The sequence below is a fragment of the Tetranychus urticae genome, chromosome 2 (assembly GCF_039701765.1).
Source record: "Tetranychus urticae isolate SD_2017Ah chromosome 2, NJAU_TeUrti_SD_1.0, whole genome shotgun sequence".
Classification (NCBI taxonomy): Eukaryota; Metazoa; Arthropoda; class Arachnida; order Trombidiformes; family Tetranychidae; genus Tetranychus; species Tetranychus urticae.
Window position 1 is genome coordinate 4,502,197 of NC_142959.1, and position 24,766 is coordinate 4,526,962.

At 30.5% G+C, this 24,766-nt stretch overlaps 4 protein-coding genes across 4 annotated transcripts; 2 read left to right on the forward strand and 2 right to left on the reverse strand.

Annotated features, from left to right (window-relative positions):
• The first annotated feature begins 2,194 nt into the window (after positions 1–2,194).
• On the forward strand, positions 2,195–3,416 carry LOC107366572 (partner of xrn-2 protein 1). The gene is made up of 2 exons (XM_015934203.3): positions 2,195–2,619; positions 3,099–3,416. Exons 1-2 carry the CDS (start codon positions 2,274–2,276, stop codon positions 3,122–3,124), a joined length of 372 nt encoding a protein of 123 aa, XP_015789689.1. The 5' UTR covers positions 2,195–2,273; the 3' UTR covers positions 3,125–3,416.
• Positions 2,621–15,470, reverse strand: LOC107366571 (uncharacterized). The gene is made up of 2 exons (XM_015934202.3): positions 13,313–15,470; positions 2,621–3,255 (listed from the first exon to the last, which is right to left on the reverse strand). The coding sequence occupies exons 1-2, from the start codon at positions 14,188–14,190 to the stop codon at positions 2,859–2,861; spliced, it is 1,275 nt and encodes a 424-aa protein (XP_015789688.1). The 5' UTR covers positions 14,191–15,470; the 3' UTR covers positions 2,621–2,858.
• A 47-nt stretch (positions 15,471–15,517) lies between these two features.
• On the forward strand, positions 15,518–16,251 carry vito (nucleolar protein viriato). The gene is made up of 2 exons (XM_015934210.2): positions 15,518–15,705; positions 15,784–16,251. The coding sequence occupies exons 1-2, from the start codon at positions 15,627–15,629 to the stop codon at positions 16,119–16,121; spliced, it is 417 nt and encodes a 138-aa protein (XP_015789696.1). The 5' UTR covers positions 15,518–15,626; the 3' UTR covers positions 16,122–16,251.
• Positions 16,252–16,528: 277 nt separating this feature from the next.
• Positions 16,529–17,795, reverse strand: bonsai (28S ribosomal protein S15, mitochondrial). The gene is made up of 5 exons (XM_015934209.3): positions 17,465–17,795; positions 17,346–17,394; positions 17,198–17,288; positions 17,066–17,127; positions 16,529–16,997 (listed from the first exon to the last, which is right to left on the reverse strand). Exons 1-5 carry the CDS (start codon positions 17,728–17,730, stop codon positions 16,599–16,601), a joined length of 867 nt encoding a protein of 288 aa, XP_015789695.1. The 5' UTR covers positions 17,731–17,795; the 3' UTR covers positions 16,529–16,598.
• Between the last annotated feature and the right edge of the window lie 6,971 nt (positions 17,796–24,766).

A 24,766-nucleotide genomic window follows, 5' to 3' on the forward strand; every position in this document is an offset into this window, starting at 1 on the left:
TTATTTGAGAAAAATTTCAGTTCAATTTGTCCGTGTTTGGGCTACTGTTACAAGTTTACTTCATAGATGGCGGCTCATCACATTCCTGAATGAGGAAAGAGATTTTCATTCAACTCAAATAATTTCAAAAAAGCTTTTTGTTTGAAGTTTATTTCACAAATCAATTTAGATTTACTTGATTGACTCGGTGGTGTTTACATCTCTCCAGTAATGAAATTTCATTTTTACTAATTTTTACTCCATCTAGGCAAATTTCCTCATTCATCAAAGATACTCGTTCAACAGGAACTGGTATTCGGCAAGTTTCTCTAGGTTCGCTTAAAATGGACTTATTTTCGTTATAGTTTAGATCCATTTCATAATTAGTAGCATTGAGAACATAAAAAACAAGATAACAGTGATAAGGCCTAAAACGTATAAATGCATGAAAATTAATAAAATATTCACCAAAATTTGTCCACCTTAATGCTGTAAGTTATATTAAATAATACAAATTGGTTGAGAATCTATTCAATTTGATTGGCAAGGATGAATGAAATAGCTTAATAGATTGTAAATTTTTCTTAATTGTCTAAATATTTGATAGAAATTGGGAAATTTAAATATGGTTAATCATTGAACTAACAATTGGAAGGTTTATGTCCATTTTTTGAGCTCACCTCATTACACATTGTCTCAAGCCTGTGTAGATCAGGCACCTTACCCTTGAGTGCACGCAAGGGTAAGGTTTATGGATCGAATCCCCGTGACCTTACAGTTTTATTATTTGATTTTTTTATTCGTTTCTTTGCTATTTATGTTTAAATTTGCATATTTTAATTGATAAGTGTGCATCTATTGATTCAATTATGGCCTGTTTATTAATATCCATAGTCTTAAAACCATGCTCAGCCTTTTCATTCAACTTTAATTATTTTAATTGTCAGTAAAGCTTTTCGTTGAAGTTGGCTCATTTCACAAACCAATCCAGCCATATTTTTGTAAGTTAGATCATATGATACAAATTGTTTGAAGATCAATTCAATTCAATTGGATATGATGGGTTTACAATCAATTTGGTAATGTACATTTTTTGACACCATTGTTTTACCCAGTGTCCCCAAGCCTGTATGGATCAGGCACCTGACCCTTGAGTTCCCCTCAAGGGTTAGGTTTATGGATCGAAACCCAGTGACCTTTGCAGTTTCATTATTTGATTTTTTTATTCATTTCTTTGCTATTTATTGTTAAACTTAAATATTTTATTGATTAGCGTGCATCTATTGATTCAATTTTGGCCTGTTCATTCAAATTTATCTTTAATTTGTTATCTTTTGAATGATATTATTTATTTTAGTTATTCCAGAGGCACTAAAGAATCCTGTTTAAGTTTCTTTATTTTTATTCTAACGAACTAGAAATATTATCACAAATACTAACTATCAATTTATAGATATTTATTTATTGATTTATTTATTGCTGTAAATGTAAAATAATCCAAATCGGTTGAGAATCTATTCAATTTTATTGGCAAAGATGAATGAAATAGTTTAATAGATTGTAAATTTTTCTTAATTGTCTTAATATTTGATAGAAATTGGGAAATTTAAATACGGTTAATCATTGTACTAACAAGAAAAAGGTTTAGTACATTTTTTGTCTTCACTTCTCTACACGATGTGCTAAGCCTTACATGATAAAGGCACCTGATCCTTGAGTTCCCCTCGAGGATAGGTTTATGGATCGAATCCCCGTGACATTTCAGTTTCATTATTTGATTTTTTATCCGTTTCTTTGCTATTAATTGTTTTACTTAAATGTTTAATTAATTAGTGAGCATCAATTGATTTAATTTTGGTCTGTTCATTCAAATTTATCCCGAATTTGTTGCCTTTTGGAAGATTTGATTATTATATTAGTTATTCCAAAAGCACTGAAAAATCTGTTTTAAGTTTTTTTGTTTGTATTCTAAAGGACCAGAAATATTATCACTAATAGTAACTATCAATTTATGTCTATTTAAAACATTTGTTTGGATTGTTTCCATATCAATTGTTTATTAAAAAAACGACCTTATTTGAGGAAAATTTCAATTCAATTTACCGGTTTTTGGGCTACTGTGACAAGTTTACTTCATAGATGGCGGCTCACTGCATTCATGAATCATGAATGAGGAAAGGCTTCAAGTAAGCCTGGCTTACTTTAACACATGTTTTTGACAACACCAGTCAATATTATTTTTTTGATATTGTGATTTTTATTTATTTATTTATATTGTTTTCACTAATTTAATCATGAATGAAGAAGAGATTAAAACTCAACGTAAATCATGGGAATTGGAAGACCATTGGCAATTAAGGAACGCGTTCATGACTACTTACTGTGATACTTTTCCTCCGGACAAATTGCTGTGTTTGGCTCAAACATTTGTTAATGTTGAAACTCTTGGTGTCAAATACAGTCCAGATGTTATGGAAGAGATCGAGAGATTGGCGGAAAACGTGCCTAATCTAGCCGAGTACCGAGCTACTAAAGAAAGAAGAGACGAGGAAAGTGCAGAGCGAAAAAAGACGCGGAAACAGGAAAAGAAAAATTTCAAGGTTCCAAGATATGATCGGAATAATCAACGAGACTATTATCGTAAGTAACTAACAGTTGCTTTAATTTATTACATCCAACAATCGAGTATCAGATCAGGCTGTAGACTAGCTAGTATAACATAAACTTTGCATAAGAGAATAATCGATTAGTTAAAATGAAATTGCTGCATAATTCACTTAATAAACGCAAGCAAAAACGCTCGAATACAAAATTTTCGATAAAAGGTTCCTTCTCTAATTTCCAATCAGTTTGTATGATTACCGGGAACTTGATTCTCTCTAAGAAACTGCTTTAACAGTTTCCATCGATCCATTTGCCATTTTTCGATATAGACTTGTATAATCGTAAAAATAGCCTCCTTCCTTAAGTTGATTAGTTACTGTCTTTGGGAAAATACCAATGATACAGTCATAGGGTGCTAGTGCGGCATAACCACTCTTCCAACATTGATCATAAATTAGCTCCAATTTATTGCCGGTAACAAGAAAACCATAATATTTTTCTGTTCTCAATTTCAGCTCAAAATTGTTGGTCAAGGCGATAACCTGTCCACTGGTTCCCAGTAAAAGTGCCACACAGACAGAGATATAAAGTGCGTTGGTTGTTAAAATTTTCCAATCAGGATGAACCAATGGAGCAAGCATTTCCAAAACCCGAACAAATCGACGTAATTCCCTGTAGACGGAGGATACAAAAAAAAATCAACTATAAATATTTCATCTTTTGTCTTCAACTGTCAACTGGTTTGATTATAAACCTCGGAAAAAAATCATTATAAAAACCTTTTGTTCATTTCTGTTAAGGCTCTGACATTAAACACTTTTTGTTTACACTCATTAGTAACATTTTGCGAGTTTTTCACACTTTCTCAACCCTCCATTTTTACCCCAGTATTTACCTTATAATTTAATTAAGTCATATTCTCATCCAAATTTACACCAAGAACAAAAGGTAAGACAATACCTCAGGCAAGATTGCCATTTTTTTGAATTACATCCATGAACTAACAGACTTGTTTCTTCCTTTTTTTTCCTAGAAACTTTAAGAAACTAAAAAACTCTATCAACCCAAAGGATTGAACTGTCTGCAAATTGAGTGGTTAAATTATGGCGAATCTTGTTGGGAATCTTTTAATCTGGATTTTTCAAACAAAAATCAATTATACGATAATCTGATTTAGTCAATATTCAGTGTTAATCAGCATATTTTATCAATGATATTTGCGTAGAAGCCAACAAAGTAAAGTAAAAATGCAAGTAAACCAAACAAACTAAAGAGTTAAACAGTCAAAGTGATTAACTATAATAGAAGTTGATGAAGCAAATAAGCAGATTATTAACAAGGTAATACAATAATTAGATTTAACCAGTGATGCATAATAACATTCATTTCTCATTAGGTAAGCTTATTTCAGAATCCTGGTTAAATCTGGTTTACCCGTCAATTCACATTTATTAACAATTGTAACCCTAACAAGCTTTCAAGTTTACTCTCATTTAGCTAAACAACTGATTGTCATTGACATTACCAAATTTAAATTAAAAAAAACAATGCAACCAACAAAAACAAACCCAAAATCATTGATTTACCTTTTCCCAGACTTTCATTGGAAACTTCAACACAAAGCATATTTACATTATTGATCTTTAAGACGATTCAAATTACATTATTGAAATGAATATATCGATAGTCAACTATCAATCATTAACAGAACCAATTGTCTTCATCATCCATTGTTATGAGATAGCCAAGTGACAAATGAACATTTTTAGAAACAATAAAAAACTGAAATTTCAATCGAACCAATTCGATGATATAATATAAATTACTAATATTAATTTAGTTACTATGGACATCGGAAGGCAAAAATTCAATATTGTTTTTAAAAATCAATCTAAGCAAATGTTTAAAGCAATTCACTCGCAACAGAACAGTTATTAATAAGATTGTTGAGTGAATTATTTTAAATGAAATGGTAATTGAAATTACTAATCATGATTCTAACGTTGAGCAAATAATGAAAAGGGTGAATCAATATTTAAGTGTTGATTATCGATTAGATTGATTTTAGTGTTTTATTAGATATTCAATGTAAACAAGATGTTTTACTGTACCCATTATTTATCGATAATTTATCATCAATATTGTCAGTAAATTAATTTTTCATCTTAATTCTATTATATTGAATCATTGAATTCATTTCAAATTGATTGTTTCAAAATGAACCTAAAAATGATGAATAAACATGATTTATTAACCATCTTAAGCAATCTCATTCAAATTGGCTTATAAGTCAATCGGTTAACAGAAACCAGAAAACCAGAAAAGCTTCAACCTTAACCTCAACCTTAATTTAACCCAAAATTTAAACCAAAACCTGGAGTTAACCAGAATAACTTCACCAATCAATCGATTAGCACATTGTTTAGTTTATTCAATTTTGATTTGCTAATCTAAATTGTAAACAACAACAAGAAGCAAGTTGATTGATTTAGCAAATTGAAAGCTATTTTTAATCATTAAATTTGTGTAACACATAATTTTTGGTTAACAAATCTTTAGATTATCATGAACAACCATGAACAGAATAAGAAAAGAAGAAGAAAAAAATCAATTGATTAATAGGTTTATAAGATGAAGATGTTGAATGTTGCAACGAGAAATGAATTGAAAACTTGCAGAAATGGTTTTTTTAGGTTAACATTTTCAAGTTTCCCTGGTAACAATAATAAACAAAAATTAACATTTTACACTTGATTGTGATTAGTTGGAACTAAATTAACAGATTCACATTTTGTCTCGACAAAGTATTGACAAAATGTGATAATTCAATGTTATTAACATCATTAAAAGATTCAGTTTGGTGAATTTAAAGAGAGTTGAAAATGCCATCCATGCATTAGCATAAGACAGAGCAACAATCAATACAAAATTAGAATTGAAAATTACAAGGTTTTCATTATTATCATGATATTTCCATTTTTACCTTGCTCTCTTCATGACGATTCCGATAATAATAAACACTAAAAAAGAGATAAAATCAGGTGAAATGTAAATCAACATTTGCTGTTGAGGTTAAATGAGTAAATCAATATCAGAGTCAATGGGAATATCTTGAAAAGACATTGAAATGTTGAACAGTTCATGTTAACCTTTGATTGGCAGTATTATTGTTGGTCTAATCTCAATAATCATGAATAACATTAATTGATAAGCAACACACCCAAGAATTCATTGAACCAGATTATTTGATTGTTGTCAATGTTGGGTTAATCAATGGAAGAGCAACATTTCAATTTTTCACTTTTGTCCATCAATTAGCATTTCATTACATTTTCACTCATCAACCCATCCAAGTGTATTGAAATGCCATTCAAATGTTTGCCAAAATTGTTTCCATCATTTCAACTCAAACACTTTATACTTTATCGCATTTAAATTGTCCTTTTTTTTGTCACAAAATTGTGTGATATTTCACGTTACATCATTTATTTTCTGGAATAAAAAATGAAAAATAAACTCGACAAAATTGTTTTATTAATGGATTTTACGGACAATTTTTCAACCTTTTTTTTTCTTGCTGCTCCAGTTTTGCCAATCCATTTCAAATGTTTTTGCCATTACATCGATATTGTAATCAAATGAAGTTGCTCCATCAATAGTTATCCATAATGTCAATCTAATAATATTTTATTCTCAATCAAAATCGACTTTCTTTATATTAAAAAATAAGCAAATTTTGATTTATTTAAAGGATGAAACATTTTCTGGAGAAAAAAAATTCCATGCAAATCGTTTAGTATCATTATTGAGAGCTTCTGGAATTTTCAAGATTGAATAGATTGTTGTTTAAATGAAAATTTTCTTGTTTCTCCGAGAATCTATTTTTCAGTTTTTGGGCAATTATTTGGAGTCGAAATAAGAAGAGTCAGAATTTTTCGATTTCAGGCCGAATCGAGATATGTTTCAGTTCGAGTTGAAGTTAACCTGAAAATTGTCAACTTGCTTGAACAGATTTTTTACGACTAACTTCATACTTGTCTGTGATAAATTGATAGATAATGATATTTTATCGTCAGTTTTTATTTGATTTACTTTGAACAAAAAACAAAATCTGATTCAATATGGTCATTGTAAATTGTGTTTGGACAATCAAGCTTTCAATTGTTCTAGAGCGACTTTGATTTAAATTGTTTCAACGTTAAGAGCATGAAATGTAAAGCTATATGTACAATCCCCAGGATTCTGGAACACCTTTGCTTCGAAGATTGTTTTTCTGATTAAGAGTGTTTGGTTTCACTTCTTGATGGACGAATTGGGCATGAAATCAACAAGAAAGGGAAACAAAAAATATCTGTAATTCAATATGAAATTTCGTATAAATGCTTGCTTTCTCATGATAAGCTAAATAAGTTTTGACATTTTTATATCAAAAAAATCTTTAAAAGAAACATTGAAAGGAGAAAGTAGGAAATAAGCAAAGTTTTATATCTTAAACGCGATTATCGATAACAAGTGTAAAAAATAAGTCTATTTTAGGTCATTGATAGTAAAATCAGATCAGTTCGTTAAAAGTACGCTCCCATAGTTGCTGATGAATGTCTGTATGAGACACTAATAGTCAGCCCCAACGGAGGCATAATCACATTATTTGAAGGCTCATTCCAGAGGGACCGATAAAAGAGTCGAAAGTAACTTGTTGATGAAATTGAAGCCCATTATGAGAACCTCGGTTGGTTATTGTTTGATAAAAAAGCTTTCACTTATCAATAAAAGTGAATGGAAGAAGTGATCAAACTGAAACTGAAATAAGAGGAATCAATGATAATGAATAGAGTTTAGCATTCTTGGGAAATGAAAGAGGATAAAATATAATGGCTTCCCTTACAGACAACGAAATGACAGCAAAAGAAGTCAAAAAGAAGTGCTGGACGAGAGACCGGGTCAAGTACTTTAAAATAGTCAGCGATATTTTGATGAACATAGTTGATGTATTCATGTAATCATTAGTTGAATTGACAAAAGGTAACAAAATAAACTCCAAAAAGACTCAAGCAAGCTATCATAGACTCAAAGATGCTATCATTACTATTGCTGAACCGTTGTCCAGAATCTCATGAAATGTTTACATTGGCCTTTTCCTTAAATTAATTAATGTACAGTTGAAGGATTACCTACAACGAACAGCTAACAATAGATTTATTAATCTAAAATAAATTGCATCCACTAATTATCTTTTCAATGGTCAAGTTGGAATCAATTAGAATCATAATTATTATCCAATTACCTGATCAACTGATATTTTCCAAGCTTATTAGTGTTATTTGGTCAAATCGGAGATTAATTTGTCTCTAAAAATAACCATCTTTTCATTGACTAACTACTCTTGATTTTACTCTTTTCATTTTTAATGTACAATTTAATGTATCAATTTGTTGAAGAAGCAACAATTAGACAAAATAAAATGCAATTTGTTTGACAGCATTTGTCATGATTGAAGGAAACAAAAACAAGAAGCATTTTTTGCAATTTTTTTTACATAAAACGTTTACAATTAGGAAAAGAATCAGCTGTTGTAATTGAACAGAATTGGGTTAAACATGGAGAGAAGGCAATAAATAAAGGCGAAACAATCGCGATCAGGAAAGGTAAGCAAATATTTGCTCAAGCAAATTGTTGATATTGATAATGATGATGATTTAATGATTTAACTGTATCCTCATCACTCCAATCAATCAGCTAATGGCATTATTATATGTTTGCGTTTAATCATTATCATTCTAATAGACCGTTCAACACCACTTTACCCAATTGATTTCAACCTTTGACAGATTTTCAACCCAAAAATACAACATTGAACAAATGGCGAAAATTTAAAACCCAAAAGCGAACCCAAAACCCAGATAAAATGGCAAATGTACTTTGAAAGGTGAAAAGTGTCTCTTAACTGTAAATAACCTTTCAGATCCACATTTTGATCAATTGTCTAACCAAACATGAACATTCATCTTTCCCTGTTGCAATACCTTTGAGGTTCATTTATTATTTATGAAAACAACTGACTGACATGGAAAACTTTCACCATCTCAGGTAACAAGCAATTAACCAAATTGAACAATGTTGATTGCTCAACGAAAAAGGTATTAAAATTTTATAAAGTAATTTACTAATTTTTTGGGTAAAATAAACAGAACCAGAAAACTCAACCCAAAAAAAGGAAGGCAAAAATAAATCAAATGATGATCAAAAGAAGGCCAGTCGGGAATTGAACATGTATTTTGTTAGGCAAATCAATGAATTTCATTCGAAGAGATAAACTGAGAAAAAAGAAGAAAAAAAATTCCAACATTTTCCTCTTCTCATCACCATCTTCCACCTTTTACCTTGTAAACAACAATCAAAGTAAATATTGAAAGTAACAGTTGGAAATGTGTGTTACAACCAAGACAAAAACAAACCAGAAATAAATGGCACAAAAAGATAACCCAAAATAAGGAAAAGTAAAAAAAAGTAATAACTGGTTAAAAAGGTTTTCTGTTGTTACTCATTTCTCTTGACAGAATCTGAGTCAAACACAGGGAATCATCGTCATTCCAAGTTATCAACTGAATCGTCAAAAATGTCATTCAACGATAAATAAGATGCATAAATGGATAGAGTTGGGAGTAAAAAATCCCAGCGCATTTCCCATTATCCTTTTTACTATTCATTTATATCTTTATCTCAATCTAACCATGAAACTCCAATCCATGTAAAACCATCAATTGTTTCAAAAAAAAGATTCTGACTAGACAAAGAGAACTTTGAAAAAACGAAAAAAAATTGAGAATCAAATTTAACTGCAAGTTATTATTGGATTCATTTCCTTCCGATTCATCATCAATTTAGCCAGATAAAGTTCAGATGTTCATTTTTTTCAGTCTTAATGTAAAACCAAGAATAGCTCAATGTTTATCAAGAAGGAAAACAAAGAATTTTCTTTGAGATAATTTTCTCTCTTTTTTTTCATTACTTTTCATGAGTTAACTCGATTATGCGAAACTTTGTCGTGAAAATGTTAATATTGGCTGAAAAAGTGTTCAAGTGTTGATACAGAAAATGTTAACATGTAATTCATTTGGTGCAACAATAAAGATGAAAAGAATGAATGAAAACTGATGAAATGTTTATCTCGCTTCTTGCCGATCAAGATGTTGATAAAAGTGGGAAAAAACATCTAATATATAAAATTAAAGTTGAATTAATCTTGAATCTTATCATGAACCAGAAACTCTTTCTTCGTTTTTTGCCTTCTTCTCTGCTCTTACATTTTCTTTGATCAAATTTTTGAAACTGAAAGGCTGATGAAAGATAAAGAATGAAACTTTTGTTCAATGAAAGATTCCTTATCTATTATTAAAGCAGCTCATGATGTAGAGTAATGGTTGCGATGAAAAGATGTTGAAAGTGTTCATCAATGGGCTCATCAAACAGTGTTCATTCAATGTTATTACATCTTGTTATCAACATCGTATTAATTTTTGCCTTCAAGTCTTTAACCGATTCTCCCAACTAGTCAATAACATCAATTGGATTCACCATTTGTTTTGCATTAAACTTAATGGTTACATCAGTTTAAACCTCTTTAAACCTTTCAATAGAAATGTCATTTAATAGTTTCAATGTTTGTTCAAATCAACTGATTTGCATTAGTTGATCATTGCTTCCAAAACAAGACTCTCATGTTTCACTTTTTTCTCTTCTCTGAATTCGTTTTTTTTCAACCTGAAAAATCTTCAGAGTCAAGTAATGAATCACTCAACGCATCCTTGCTTCAATTCATTTTTTCTTACAAACCATTTTTTCCTTTTAAAAGATCATTATTTTAGCATTTTAATTATGAATCAAGACGAGTTGACTTGTTCAGTAAATAAGCTTTGAAACTAAATGGAGTGATCTTTACATTTTGAACCTAAAATTTACTAATATTCAACGACTTTTTCACTAACCTTTAATGCAAACCCGATATTGGTTTCAATTGAGATGAGACTTTTTCGTGTTTTTCAGTTGATCCAAGCTGTTTATGCTCATTAAGATATTTTGATTGTTGAAGTCAAGCTCATTAACTTTTAAGACTATCAGTTGATTCAACCATTGTCATGAATCCTGACTTTAGCCCAAGACAAATGTTGAAATGTAAAGATGACATCCTCACACTGGGAGTTTCATGAAAACTTAATATACTTTGTATTATCACTTGTTTAGAGTTAATCTTTAATCTTGGTTTAATAATGGTATTATTGTATGTTATATTAATAATGTTGACTAATTCCTGAGCAAAATGAAAGGATAAAAAGGAGAAGAAGAGATGAAAAAACAAAACAAAATTAAGGGTTAACCTTAGGTTTACCCATTTCGGAATGTCTTGTCTTAAGATGAAGGGAAACTTACAATAAATGGGTTGACATGTTAATTATTTTCCGGTTTTTCTGGTAAATCTTATGGAACAGTTTGTTCACAGCAGAAACCATCATCACCCAGCTCATCACCATTATCATTATTATTTTTATCATCATCATCAGAACCAACAAGCAAACCGTCAACATTTGAAAAGATGCAGCAAAAGAGTAAAAAGATTACTTTGATCAAGCAACCGAAAAATGATAACTTAATCAAGATGAGCCTTGTTCGGATCAACACAGCAATCGGATTATTGGACTTTTCATTTTCCCATCTAATTTAATTTAATCATAAATCACCTTTAATCCTTGATCAAGAAAACAAAGACAAAAAAAATCAATTGAAATCAATTTTCATTATTCCAGTTCAACATTACAACTGCATCACAATATTTCTGGTTAATCTTGTCAATTGTCGTGTTTTAAAGTCTTAACCTAAATCCTTTTAATCCATTTTCCCATGTACAACACTTTTCAATGTATAACAATTCATCAAGATTCATGTTAATCCAAAACAGAATCAAAAGGAATGGACAAAAAATTCTGTAAAAAAACAACATCAATAAGGTTAACACTTGAGAGAAACAAAAATTCGGTTTTGCTTTTTCTTCTTTGGCTGTTTTTAGGATAGAAACGTGATTATCATCTTGAATATTAGTTAATTTTCAGATAATCTAATAATTATCTGAATAGAGAGGAACAGTATTCAGAATTAATTAGTCTAATCAATTATAAGCTGAAACTATTATTTAAAGGCAATACAAGATGCAAGAAGCGAATCTCATTTAAGCTCATAAAGCCAACATTTTGGCTTATTTTCAGTATTCCTTGAACCAATTTTTTCTTCTTCCTTCCAACTATTATTGTTAATGATCAAGATTAGGCACTAATTTATATTGACAATTTAAAATACCATAGATTTATTAACTACTTTTGTTAAGATCAAGGTTTCAACCTCTGGTTATGAATGGTCTGGGTTGACTTTAAAGTGATCAATAATGATTATTGCTAATCAATCATCTGGGTTGACAAAAAGAAACCCAAAATGCCTTTAAACTGGTTTCAATTGTTATTGGAACAATTAAATTCAAATTAAGGTAGACGCGATAATTTTCAATAATAGTCTCAATAAGTTTTCATTGTAATACAATTGATCTTTTTGGGTTGAAAAAGGTTGATTACCTTTACCAGTTGTTGTCAATGTTAAAGGTTAACCTAAAAATATTTATTTCAATTTCCATTGAGAGATTCTGGTTAATCTCGAGGTCTGGAAATTTTATCAAATTTAGTTTATTGATTGCTAAGGTTGAAAGGTTAAACCAAGAACTGCAACTTTTCAATTATCAACTGCCGCTGGAAACATTGAAATTATTGAAATGAATTAAATGCTTTTTTTGTCTGGTAAATCAAGGTAACCAGATTTTGCAAAAAATAATAATGATTGTAATAATGGTAATATCGATAATAATCTTGAACTTGGTAAACCTAAAGTTGGTTTAGTTATTAAACATTTATGTCTTGGTTATACTTTTTAATGGTGAAAGAAAGTTTCTTCTTGTTTCCTCTCATTTTCACTATTAAAATGATTGCAATGATAATCAAGTAATAGAAGTTTAATGATTTGACAATTGGATGTTTAAAAGTTCCTGAAATTTTTTCATTTTTCTTTCCTTTTGTTTATTGTATTCATAAGGTTTTCGCATGGGAATGAACAAACCTAAATTATGTTGCAGTCACGAAATGTGTCTTATTAAATCGATATGTAATATTATCATCAGAATTGCCAGGTAAACAACGGAGAGTTTCATGATGCAGCAAACAGCTTGAGGATGATGGAAGACACTGACAAGTTAGATTGTTGTTTAATTATTTAAAGGGCAGAAAAGACGAGATAAATTGATATAAAGGGCAATCTGAATTACTAACTTTGAAATGTCAGTTTATTTTTACTTTGACTAACGTCTTTGAGCAAATATGGTGAAAGATTCATGGTGATCTGAGTGATAACGAGGAAAGTGCGAATGAAAGGGACGATTTTGATATAAAAGACTTGGAAATATTTAAGATGAACCTAAAAAGATTTGGTAAAACTGGTAAAATGGTTTTGCTTAAGATGCTCAATAAATTGCATTATTTCAGTCAATTTTTATTTTGGCTTTTGGTTAACCTTTAATCACCAGAATTTTTAATCAAATATTTAGCTTGTTTATGGGTTGAGAAAGATGTGAAGGGTTTAAAAGCGCAAATTTTGGGGAATGTTTAAAGGTTTGATACTTCTGGTTATGTCTACTTACGCTTTCCTTGTGTTTGACTCTTTGAGGGTAAAATTGTTGATATCAACCAAAATCATTGCCTCGAAAACTTTATTTGATGAGATTAATCCTTTGGTTCGAAGTTCTCGAATATAGTTACGATGTTCCTCAGAGACTGCCTTTGATTGAGAATAGAGTAGGTCAAATTTTAGTAGCGAAGTAAGTCCCTTTTTAGAGTCGAGTTCACTTTTCAATTTTCGTATCTCATCTCGTTGCTTTTCAACCTCTTCCTTCAACTTTCCATTATTTGTCTTGAGACGTCGATTCTCTGACTTAAGTTCTCGACATTCTTTAACAATCTCGTCAATGTAAGCATCCCTCTCAGATATAACCGATTGCAGGTAATTGAGACAACAATGGGTCGCCGTTTCCTTTCGTTTCATCACAGCTCCACAATTATTGGCACAGGTTAAACTGTTTTCCGGGTTAAATGAACATGACTCGCTGTGTGACCCAAGATCCTCTAGTTTGACATACTGGTAACATCCATTTGAAGCAAAGTCACATTTTATCTCTAAATTGGATAGAAAGGTTTTAACACTCTTGGGTATCTCAAGGTCACTTGGTGCTAAAGCTTTTTTACACTTAGGACAGGTTATAGCTTGTTGACTAGCAGCAGCAGCAGAGTGGTTATTGGTATTACCAGATAGAGAGGAAGAGGAAGATGAAGACGAGGCCGGAGTATTACTTCCCTCATTGGTGTTAGCTGTTGTACCATTGAAAAGTGGAGTTATACAGGATCGACAGTAGACATGTTTACAGGCATAACTTTGAATGGGATCATCTAAAACAGACTGACAAATACAACAGATAACAACTGAGCTAACAGGTCCACGGAATCGATTCAAGTCGTAACCCATATCTCCACTGATTACACTAAAGTCACTTGTTTAAATTATTGTAAATGTTTAAAATGTCAATAGTAAAATTAAATAGAAACTTAAATTAAATTTAACGTCAACACATAAGTCCAGTTACATCAAGTTAACGAGTTACAATTTTGCCTCCTTTTTGCGCCAACTTCAAGTATTGACGCCAATCTTGAATATTGATTTGATTTTTATTTCCAGGTTAATTAATTTACTTTAATGAAACTTTTCTCTCAACTTTTCAACATCAAGATTCAATATAACATGTAAGATGTTGAATGTTCAACTGATTTCATGGATTCTTTCCACTGTTTCCACTTTTTGCCTGTTTTACCATCAATAACTCAACGCATGTCTGAACCTTTTCTCATGAAATATTTTTTTCTTCTTCTATTATTTTATTCAATTTAGTTTCAAATAAATGTTCAACCAATTCAACCATTATAATTGTGCAGTAATCAAAGGTGAAAGGTCTGGAGTAAATTTGATAAAAAAAAAGACTTCAATATATTGAACGTAAATCTAGGTTCTCTGCATTTTCCAACCTTTTACTCGTTCAGTTCGCTTTTTAATTAACTTGGTTGATTGCTTAAAGATTGAAATACTGATTGAGGAATCAAGAGTAAGAATGTAACAATATTTTTAGGTTCATTTTTTACCCTTTTGAATGCAATGTTTTTGCTGGTTTACTTTTAGGATTAAATTACTCTGGATGTTTGTTTTGGTTGGATAAATTGAAACCAGAATCAAGGTTAAACTGGTAAGATTTCTGAATCCAACTGAGAAATGGTTCATTCCAATGTAAACATGAAATTAAAAATTTCCTTTGTGTTAGATGGTAAAGATTTAGTGATTGTTGAAAGCCTTAAAAATAACTCAAGTTTAAAGGTTAAAATATCAATCTATTTTGAATTCAATTACTAGTCTCACAGTTGATGAACAGTGGTTACTTAATAGCATCATGTAAACTGCTATCAATAGTATCATTGTTGAATAATCAAGTCTACAATGTTGAATAAGTTTCAGTAATTATTGATAATAACTTGAATTTTTTAGTTGCACAATTCAATTTTGTAATGTAATAACTTGAATGCATTACAGTCACTTGGGTTATGACCATTACGAGAGATTAAATTAATCCACTGAGCTTTTGTTGGGTTTTGGTGTAGAGTTGGAAAAAATCTAAAATTAGAAATTAAATGTTATTAAATACAAATATTGTAATCAATAATTAACTCAATTATTGAGTAAACATGATTCACTGACAAGCTATATTTCGTATACGACCCCCTTTTAGGCATGTCTGTTGAACATGTGTTTTAACATGAACAAAAATTGTTGACTTTTTTTAAATTAATTGTCTAAATCTTTTCTTGTGTATTATTTTGGGTTTATTTGGCTAATTACCTGTCAAATCACAATTTAAAATGGCAAAGAAGAAGATGAAAAAGCTGAGAAAATTGAATCTAGTTTTTGATGAAGAGGAACGTCGAGATTATTTAACGGGTAAGTAAATGCAAGCTTCTGCTTCTTGTTTTGATTTTATATTTGAGATTTTAATTGTGTTTTACTTTAATCTTTCAGGATTTTCCAAGAGAAAGCAGGAAAGAAAATTAAAAGCCAAGGAAAAAATTGAAAAACAAATGAGAGAACTTCGTATCAAATTGAGAAAACAAAAACGAGAGAAACTTAAATCAGCGTACATTAACCAGCAAGGCGATCCTGATATTGAAGCTATGTTGCCAAAAGAGGATATTAAGACGTATGATTTACCTGAACAAGTTGTTACTATAAGCCCTATGGATCCGGCTGAAATAGGTGGATCTTTAAACCTTTTTATGGGTTATAATAAATTTGAAGCATTACCTGATGATGATCCTGGTGAAGGTAATACAAAGCTTGTAAACAAACAACAAAGTTGATGTTTTTACGTAATGTTTCCCTGTTGATAAATTTGTTTACCATTTTGGTAAAACTCAAAAGTTTTGGTTTAAACTTAATTTAAGGTGCCTCGATTCATGAAGCTTAATAAATTAATTTATTTCAATCCTAGTTTTGATTCTTGGTTAACCTTTAATTAGTCTTATTACCAGGATCTTTGGTCAAATATTATAATATTTGGTCTTCTGTTGTGTTGAGAAAAGCTGTTGAGGTTGAAGGCTATAAAGACCCCAAATTTATATGAAATACGAAATTTCATGGATTCGATTCAAGCGTAGTCCATTTATCTAGTAATTGAAGAGGAAATAGGAAACTAAAGCAACTTTTTAAATTATTGTAAATTGATTAGATACTTAAATACCATTCACCATTAAACACATAAATCCAGTTAATATCAACTATAGTTTATTCTATCAAATGATTTAATTTACAAAATTCTAATTGTTCAGTGATAATTCCTACTCGAGAAATTCGTATTGTGACAAGAAATGAAGAGGTGGTTGTTTATCTTGTAACATATCTTCCGTAATTTTAAATTCCGCCATGGTTTGATTGATCCATTGAAGAGTTTTTTCTTTTTCCTCCTTGAATTTTACCTGCTCTTCTTCGAGTTTTGCTCTGTATTCGTCAATTTTCTTTTGCTTAAGATCTTTACAATATTTTTCACAAGTTTGTCTGATGGTTCTTTTTCTTTCAAGAAAAGGATATGGCCAATAGTATGGAATCGGTGGTTTAAAATCAATTTCTAGCTTTTCGCAAAGCATATTACATGTTTCCCGGTCCATTTTATACAATTCAACTAAAAATTTATAACGCTTATTTATGAACCTGGAGACTGCTATTTTATGGCCAGCGCTCTGTGAATAGAAAAAAATAAATCAATTGTCTGAAAACCAAGTTAGTAAAACGAGTAAATTGAACTCACGTCAGGAGCTTCCTCACGAATGATTTTTCTCATATGTCTTATTGTGTTTGTCAGTCGGATTACTATTGGAATAATGAAGATAATTAGTTGATTGACACATTTCAAATTGAGCATTTAGCATCTTATACAAACCTTTCTTTTCATATCCGTCCTCATCTAAATAACGTCTTCGAATAGGCAATGATCGCGTGTATTCCTCGTTTTGCAAAATCTTCAGCTCTTTCTAAAGTAGAATAATCATATTAATTTGTAATTTCTAATTGAATCTTAATCTGCTTACTCTTCTAGCGAATCTGAGGGTGTACATCTTCCGTACAGATTCTGGAGCGCTGTAAAAAATTAAAGCAAAAACAACGTTGAATTAGGAATTAGATCATCATCATTCAATAGAATACATACTTTTCAAGAATCTTCATGTCTTTCAACATTGGCTTCAGTTGATCCAAGTCAATTTTATTCAAACCTTCCTTTCTATCACCAGAATCAAAATACCCAGGTAAAAGTTCAGGCTTTTTCCATTGAAACGGTAGCCAATCATTTGGCCAAGTTCGCCATTTCCTAATTTCTCTGTTTTGGTTTAGCACAAGAAATTGATTAGCACAAGGGCGAAGAAGCGAATTCCAGCAATCTGTGCTCAGTAAAATTCTTGACCGACACGGCAACATGTTGAAAAGACAGCAAGATTGATAAACTAAAGATACATGAATTAAACTCAACTAAATTAAAAAAACAATCAAAACATTGCGTTTGAACAGATACAAATATCTAATAAATAAGGATCCTCTAGGATCAGATATTGGGAAAGCGGCAACTTCAAATATTAAGTCTCCAATGTTTAGCAAAATTGTTGCTTAAAGCATTAAAGTTATGAAAAACGAATGATAACAGGAAGATGATGCAGAAGAAGACAGAAAATTAAGACAAATTTCTTTCAGACTGTTAATTGAAGATTGATAATGTTGATAATAAATGTATAATAATGTATCTAATAAATACAGGTCCACAGGATTGGATATTACTGAAAGCGCGAATTTGAAACACAAAGTTTCCATTTTTCGAGCAAAATTTCGTCAATGTTTATTAAAAACCTAATATTTGATCAACATTTTTGGAAATTTTTTACCTCTCTTGCAATATTTAAATTTGTTAAACACTCAAATCACTAGAGATGAGAGAAGACATTAATCAAAACAAATTATCGCAACACTTTGAGACGGTTCAGTTGATATTTCAAAGCATCTTTTGCATAAACCAACTTAATAAAAGGGCAAAAAAGATGATGATGATTGAATATGAAAAAGTGTCTGAAAGACAAGTTGAACATAAGTTAAGTCAAGTTAAAAAAAATTTAAAGCGAGCAATTACAAACGCCAAAATAAGTCTATGACAATTAGCTTTTCAATCAACCGAGACTCCTAACGATTCTAATCCTCCATTAAGATTAAAATAGTTCAGGCCCACAATTCAATTCCAAGTTTTCTTTCCAAACTGACAAAACATTCTTAATTTCATTTCCAAAGATTCAACCCAAATCATCACAAATCTGGTCAAATCATGTAACAAGTCAGCTTAGGCCATAAGACATGAATCCTTCAACCTAACAAAGTCCCTCACACAGGATCAAATGAAGACGCATAGTAAGGGTCTTTGAACGTAACTTTAATTTTCATCTCAATACAAGTTGAAAATTTTGCTCTTGAGCTTCATTATCATGAAAATGAAAAGGTTTAAAAAGAGATTTCTTCAGCATTTCATTTGACAATCTCATTCTTTCCAGTTTCACCTTAATTCAATTCATTTCAATTGCATAAATAATGATCTTCAAACACAATTGTTTCATAACTTTACACAATAAAAAAGTGCATCAAATGTAAAGTTGACTTTTCATTATTGGTAAAAATGTTACCAATCAAAATGATATCAAAGTAAACGTTTATTCAACATTGGTAAATATTAACTTCAAGATAATGTTAATATTTCATGATTATTTTATACATTTTTGTTCCAGATGATATTATTTCTGAGCAAAAAAAAACAAAATTTGATATTAGATTTGTTATTCTCCCAGTTATTTTGGAGTCTCAATTTTGCTGAAACTTGAAATAATATACAATAGGAAATGATGATGATAATAATAATAATAGACAAGGAAGAGCAAGATGAACAAGATGAAAAATTTAATGTAAGAAACTGAATTTTCATTTTCTTTTTTCACCATTTCTTGAAACTCTCTAGAGCTTTTTGTTTCCATTTTTAGGCTCAACTTTTTTTGTATCTTTTTATATTTATGATTTTACTGCTTCTTTTTTGTTTCTTTAAGGATCATATTATATTACAATTGTTATTGTCATAAATACACTTTTGTGGTGTCAACTCAGCATTTTGTTTTTTCTTGCCATCTTTTGATATTCAGTTACGTTCCTTCACCAATTCCCAGTCGAGTTTTAAAAGTCAACTTTGAAAAATGAAAAAAAGCCAAAAATAACGAGCTTTTTCCTTCTCAACATTCAATCGGTAACAATTGTAATGATAAGATCTGGTAAAATGGAAATTGTGACTCCATCAGTGTTGAAGATTAAAGATTGAAAATCTTTCAAAATTGAGATTACATTTTGCTTTCAAATAATTGCGGCTCATAAGGTTTGACCCTTTACCTGGAAGCAAAGTAAATGTGACTCAAAAACACACATCAGATTATTTTACACTTCATTCATAGTTCAAAAACTGCACTTGAACTTGAACAATTATCAGTAATGACAAGTTGATTTGAAAATATAATTATTGAAATATCTATTTCAACCTAACCTAACACTTTCTAGTTGTTTAAAAGTATTTTTGTGTCTCCTCATCAGTGACCCAAAATAGGATCTTACCGACAATTTTGGGTTTGAGAAAACTCATGTATCTTCTTATGATGGAAGATTATGTTTCATAGATTATGATGTTTAATATTTGCTTGATTTTAGTTCATTTATTGCGTCTTTTGCATTAATAGTGTAACAAGAAATCTTTTGATCTAAAACAATTGTATTGAATGCAATAAAATTGTGAGTTTCATTGATCAATCTAGGCCTTGTTGACTTTGTATTGTTATTGGTTTGAGTATGAAATAAGTTGAAGATTTGTTGATAGGAAATGTAACTTGTTGTAACTGCAAGGGTCAATAAGCATTAAAGGCTAAAATGGACAATTGGAAAAATTGATGACATTGATAATCATAATGATGATGGTCAAAAATGTGATCTAATTGACTAGAAATGTTGAGAATAAATGAAAGGTTTAAATGTAATAATTGATGTAAATGGTTAATTAACCAGACAAGATTGGGTTCAGTTGAAGAACCGTAAAAAGGTCAAGATAATGAAAGATGTGGAGAGAGGACAATAAACGGTTGATAAAGGGATGATAACAGGAAGATGGAGAAGAAGATGAAGAGAAAGACAAGTTGATTTAACCTCTAACAAGAAACTGTTTATAGTGATAATAATGATTGGTTATTGGACTAAACCAATTGAACATGATTAGTTGAAAAGGAAACAGTAAAATTCATTCAATTTCATCTTGCCTCTTCCCAGTCTTATCCACTATCCAATCATCTTTATCTTCATCTTCATCTTAACCTTGTAACTCAAATCAAATTTGAATACTCGATTTAATCGGAAACTGTTTTTTGTTGAGCGAACCCAATCAACTGTACAAATGATTGAATGAATTTTCATGGAAAAAAAGTTATCGAAATGAAAATGAAAATCTTGAGATTGACTCTTGAAACCAACAAAAGTCGATGAATACAAAAGAGAAAAATTTTGTCCTAAAATCTGTCGAAATGTTGACCATTTGAATTGCTGTTCAACCCTTTGCACCAAGTCATTCATTGAACCATTTCCATGGAATCATTCATCAACTGGTGAAACTGGTGAAATGTTTGATGATAATAATGTTCATGTAAACATGAACATTTACATTTGAGTAAAAAGAAATATTTGATTTTCTCTGTTTAATAAATATTATTCATAACTTGAGGCCTTTTCTTGTTTCCCCATTCTCATTCTGATAATGCATACATGATACATGGAATTAACCTTTGATTGGATTGCATGTTATCAACCAAATGAATTGGCAACTCTCATCTGTTTAACTAACTGTAAACATGAGTTGTTCACAGTCAGTTGTTCATTTGTTTTTTGATTGACACTTCCCAAGTGGATTGATAGAGTAACCAGTTTCAATCATGTTAGCAATACATTGATATGGAATTCATATTTTTTAGGTTTTTTCACAATTTTCAACTTTACCGTTTGTTTCAAATGTTGCATCAGCTTTTTCTCAAGTTCAACTTTTTTTTCTTCTTCATCATTTTCCAAAAGGCTCATGAAATGAAGAGCAACATGAAATATACAACAAAAGAGGAAAAGGTTAAGAACCACAAAAGAGTATTGGGAAGAAGCGTAAAAAAAAGATGAATCGATTTTATTCAGTCTATCAACTTATTGAACAACATTTATTATTATTACTGTTTGGATGAATTTTTCTTCTCTCCTTCTTCTTTTCCATCTTATTCTTATTCTTCCATCAGAATTATTATTACTTTTATTTCTCTTTCCAAAATTCTCATTCAATGAATGGGAAAAGGAAGAAAGAAAAGGAGAGGAAAAAAAACAGTTTACTCTTTTGTTATTATCTGAAGACAGAAACAACAGAAGGAAAATGATTGAATACTCTAGATAACCCTTCACCCTTCTCATTATCATTTTGCACTTTCTTTTGTCTTCAATCGATTTTTGGTGAGAAAAGTAAAATAGTTCACAGGTTACATTGAATATCCCCAGATGGAGTCAGGGTAAACATGGCAAAGCTTCAAGTTTACAAGTGAAAACTGTTGTCCAAACAAACTCAGTTCACCAAGGAAATGTTCAAAAATTTCAACTCGAATTGCTTTTCATTGATAAAGTAGAGTGAAGTTATCGACAAGTCAAAGAACAACAATAGTTATGAATGTATGAAGTCAGAAAAATCTCAAAAAATAAAAGTCCAAGTCTAACTCAGTTAATTCGTTATAATGAAACTGTCCAATTCTGAGATGAAAATAGTTTGAAATGAGAAAAAATTGGAAAATTTGTTGGCGAATTGCGAACTTGAAGTTGAGAAATGTTTTCGAGGAAAAATCCAGTTTTCTCATTTCTAGTTTCCAATAATCTTGAATGGTTGATCAGTCTAAATAGATAATGCGATAAAATGGTCAAAAGAGATTCATTTTTTCTCCTAATTTCACCTCTTGGAATTAAGAAAATGATGAACAGTTTGTTCCTGGCGTAATATAAAAATAGACAATAATAGGAGCAATAAAAGAGGAAAAAAAGTGATACCAATTGTAATAAGTACAATAAGGGTAACACTTGTTTTCAGTCAATTGCTTTTAACCTTTTCTCATTTCATTTTATTGGTAAAATGTTGCCACTCAAGAGGCCGACCATAAATGTTGAATAATCTCGAGTTTTATTTTCCTCTTCTTCTTTCCAATCATCCAATGAGTTGATCATGAAAACTGATCAACAATCTAAACACAAAGATAATCACATTGGCCCTTTATCTGATCTCCTTTTTGTTGGCTTCCCTTGCCTTCTGTCAATCATCTCGGAGTATCGATTGAATGGCAAAAAGTTGAACCATTCAAAGTTAATGGATAAACAACACTGTTATGACAGTATCATGATCATCATGAGACTTGAAGTTTCCTCTTGGTTATTGTTTCTATCTTTTTTATACCATCAAACAAATAAAATCTTGAAAGGATAAACCAGGGCTGGGAGGTTCACTGGGAGTGCCAAATCAACAATAACAGACAAGACAGAAGAGTGGAAAAAAGGGAAAGAAAAGAAGAGAAGAAAAAACGAAGAAGAAAAAAATAAGATTGAGAAGCAATAAAAATGGGACTCAATGGTTAACCATATATTGACGATAAATCTAGTTACTTTGATTGAAACTGTTTTCCAAGATGAAACTGATCATCATCATGTAATCTCTTGTCCATCTTTGACTTTAAAAGATGAAACCTTATAATAACAATCATAATATCAATATCATCAAAGTGATCATCTTAATTCACATTTTCTCGTGAAACATTACAATCATCAATTTCTTTATCAACTTTATTATTGTTATCGGTTCTGGACCATTAACTGTCATCCTTTATTCCTTTAGATTTTGTCTTCTTCTTCATCACCATAATCATCAATATCATCATCATCTTCATGATACTTTATCATAAGTTACTATCTTGATTGAACTCGAGCGAAATAAAAAGAGACTCAAAAGAGCAAAGACTTTGTTTGTTTGCCTTTCAACTTGAATGCCAATAAAGACTTTGAGTGTTAAGGTTTGCTTTTTTTTGCTTTGGTTGTTAAAAAGATGAGCTAAAATTGTAATTAAAATGATTCACTTTAATGATAGTGTTTCAACTTTCCAAGTACAATTCATGTTTCACTCGATTGTCATTGAAATTTGAACAAGAAAAGGTTATTCATATTCATTGAACCATTCAATTGAATCAAATTTTTCTACTTTTTTTCTCGTTCTTGCAATACTTTTTAATCAACTTAATGGATAAACTGTTGCCTTACTTTTTTAAACTGTTATCGTCAACTGCCATTTTCCAGTCAATTTTATCAATCTTTATCATGATAATACCTTTCATGTGTTCACATCTTTTTCACCTGGAAAATATTTTCAAATGAAAATGGTTTGAAAAAGAGTTTCGACCATTTTTGTATTTTACTTAGAACCAGAATTTGAGAAGTGAATTTTCAGTCGAAATCAATGTTTCAAACGAGATTTTCAAATTCGAATCAACCGGATTTTCGAATGAAAATTAAATCAAATAGCGGATGGAATTGATTGCAAAGTAAAACAGATGAAATTCAAGTTCTAATGGAGTTAACTTTGAAAGTTTTCTAGAGAAAGATTGATTAAAGAAAAGCATTTTGACCACTTTTAGGTTTTTCATTTTAACCTTATTCACCCATTTTACCTTGACTTTGACCTTTTGCAATTTGGTTAGACAGTGAGTTTCATGATAAATTATTTTCGCCCTTTTAAGCAAATAGAAATTCTGAGGAAAAAGAAACTCGAAAAGAGAGGAAAGAATGGGAAGGAATAAAAGAGTCGAAAAAGATGTGAAGAGAAAAAAAGATGAGGAGAAGAAGAAAAAATCACTTGAGAAATAAACCAGAGCATCTTATTTGGTGTGTGTTCACTGGCTTTTTGTACTGAGCCCAGAAGAAAGATGAATTTGTGAGCCACTTCTCTTGTCTGAATTGTGCATGAATGAAGGCAAAAAAATGAAGATAATGACGAATAAGAGGAAGAAACAAGAAAATAGGTTGAAGAAGATGATGCAAAATGGGAAAGTCCATTAATCATGAGAGTGTAAAGTGTTCAAATACTCGTGAGGAATTGACTCTACTTTTTCCAGGTTACATTTGTCTTTTCATTTTGGCCTTTTTTTCAATCCCAAGAGTTGCTCTCATCTTTACGTCAAGTTTAACCCCTCACACTGTTCAATCTTGTGCAGTCACCTAGACACCTTTGGGTTGTCCTTTGCTGACCTTTACCGTAATGTTAATGGAGACTCAATCTCAACTTGTAAACTAATCTGATTGACTTGATAAATGTAATTTGTTTTCATTCAATAATTCAACTTGA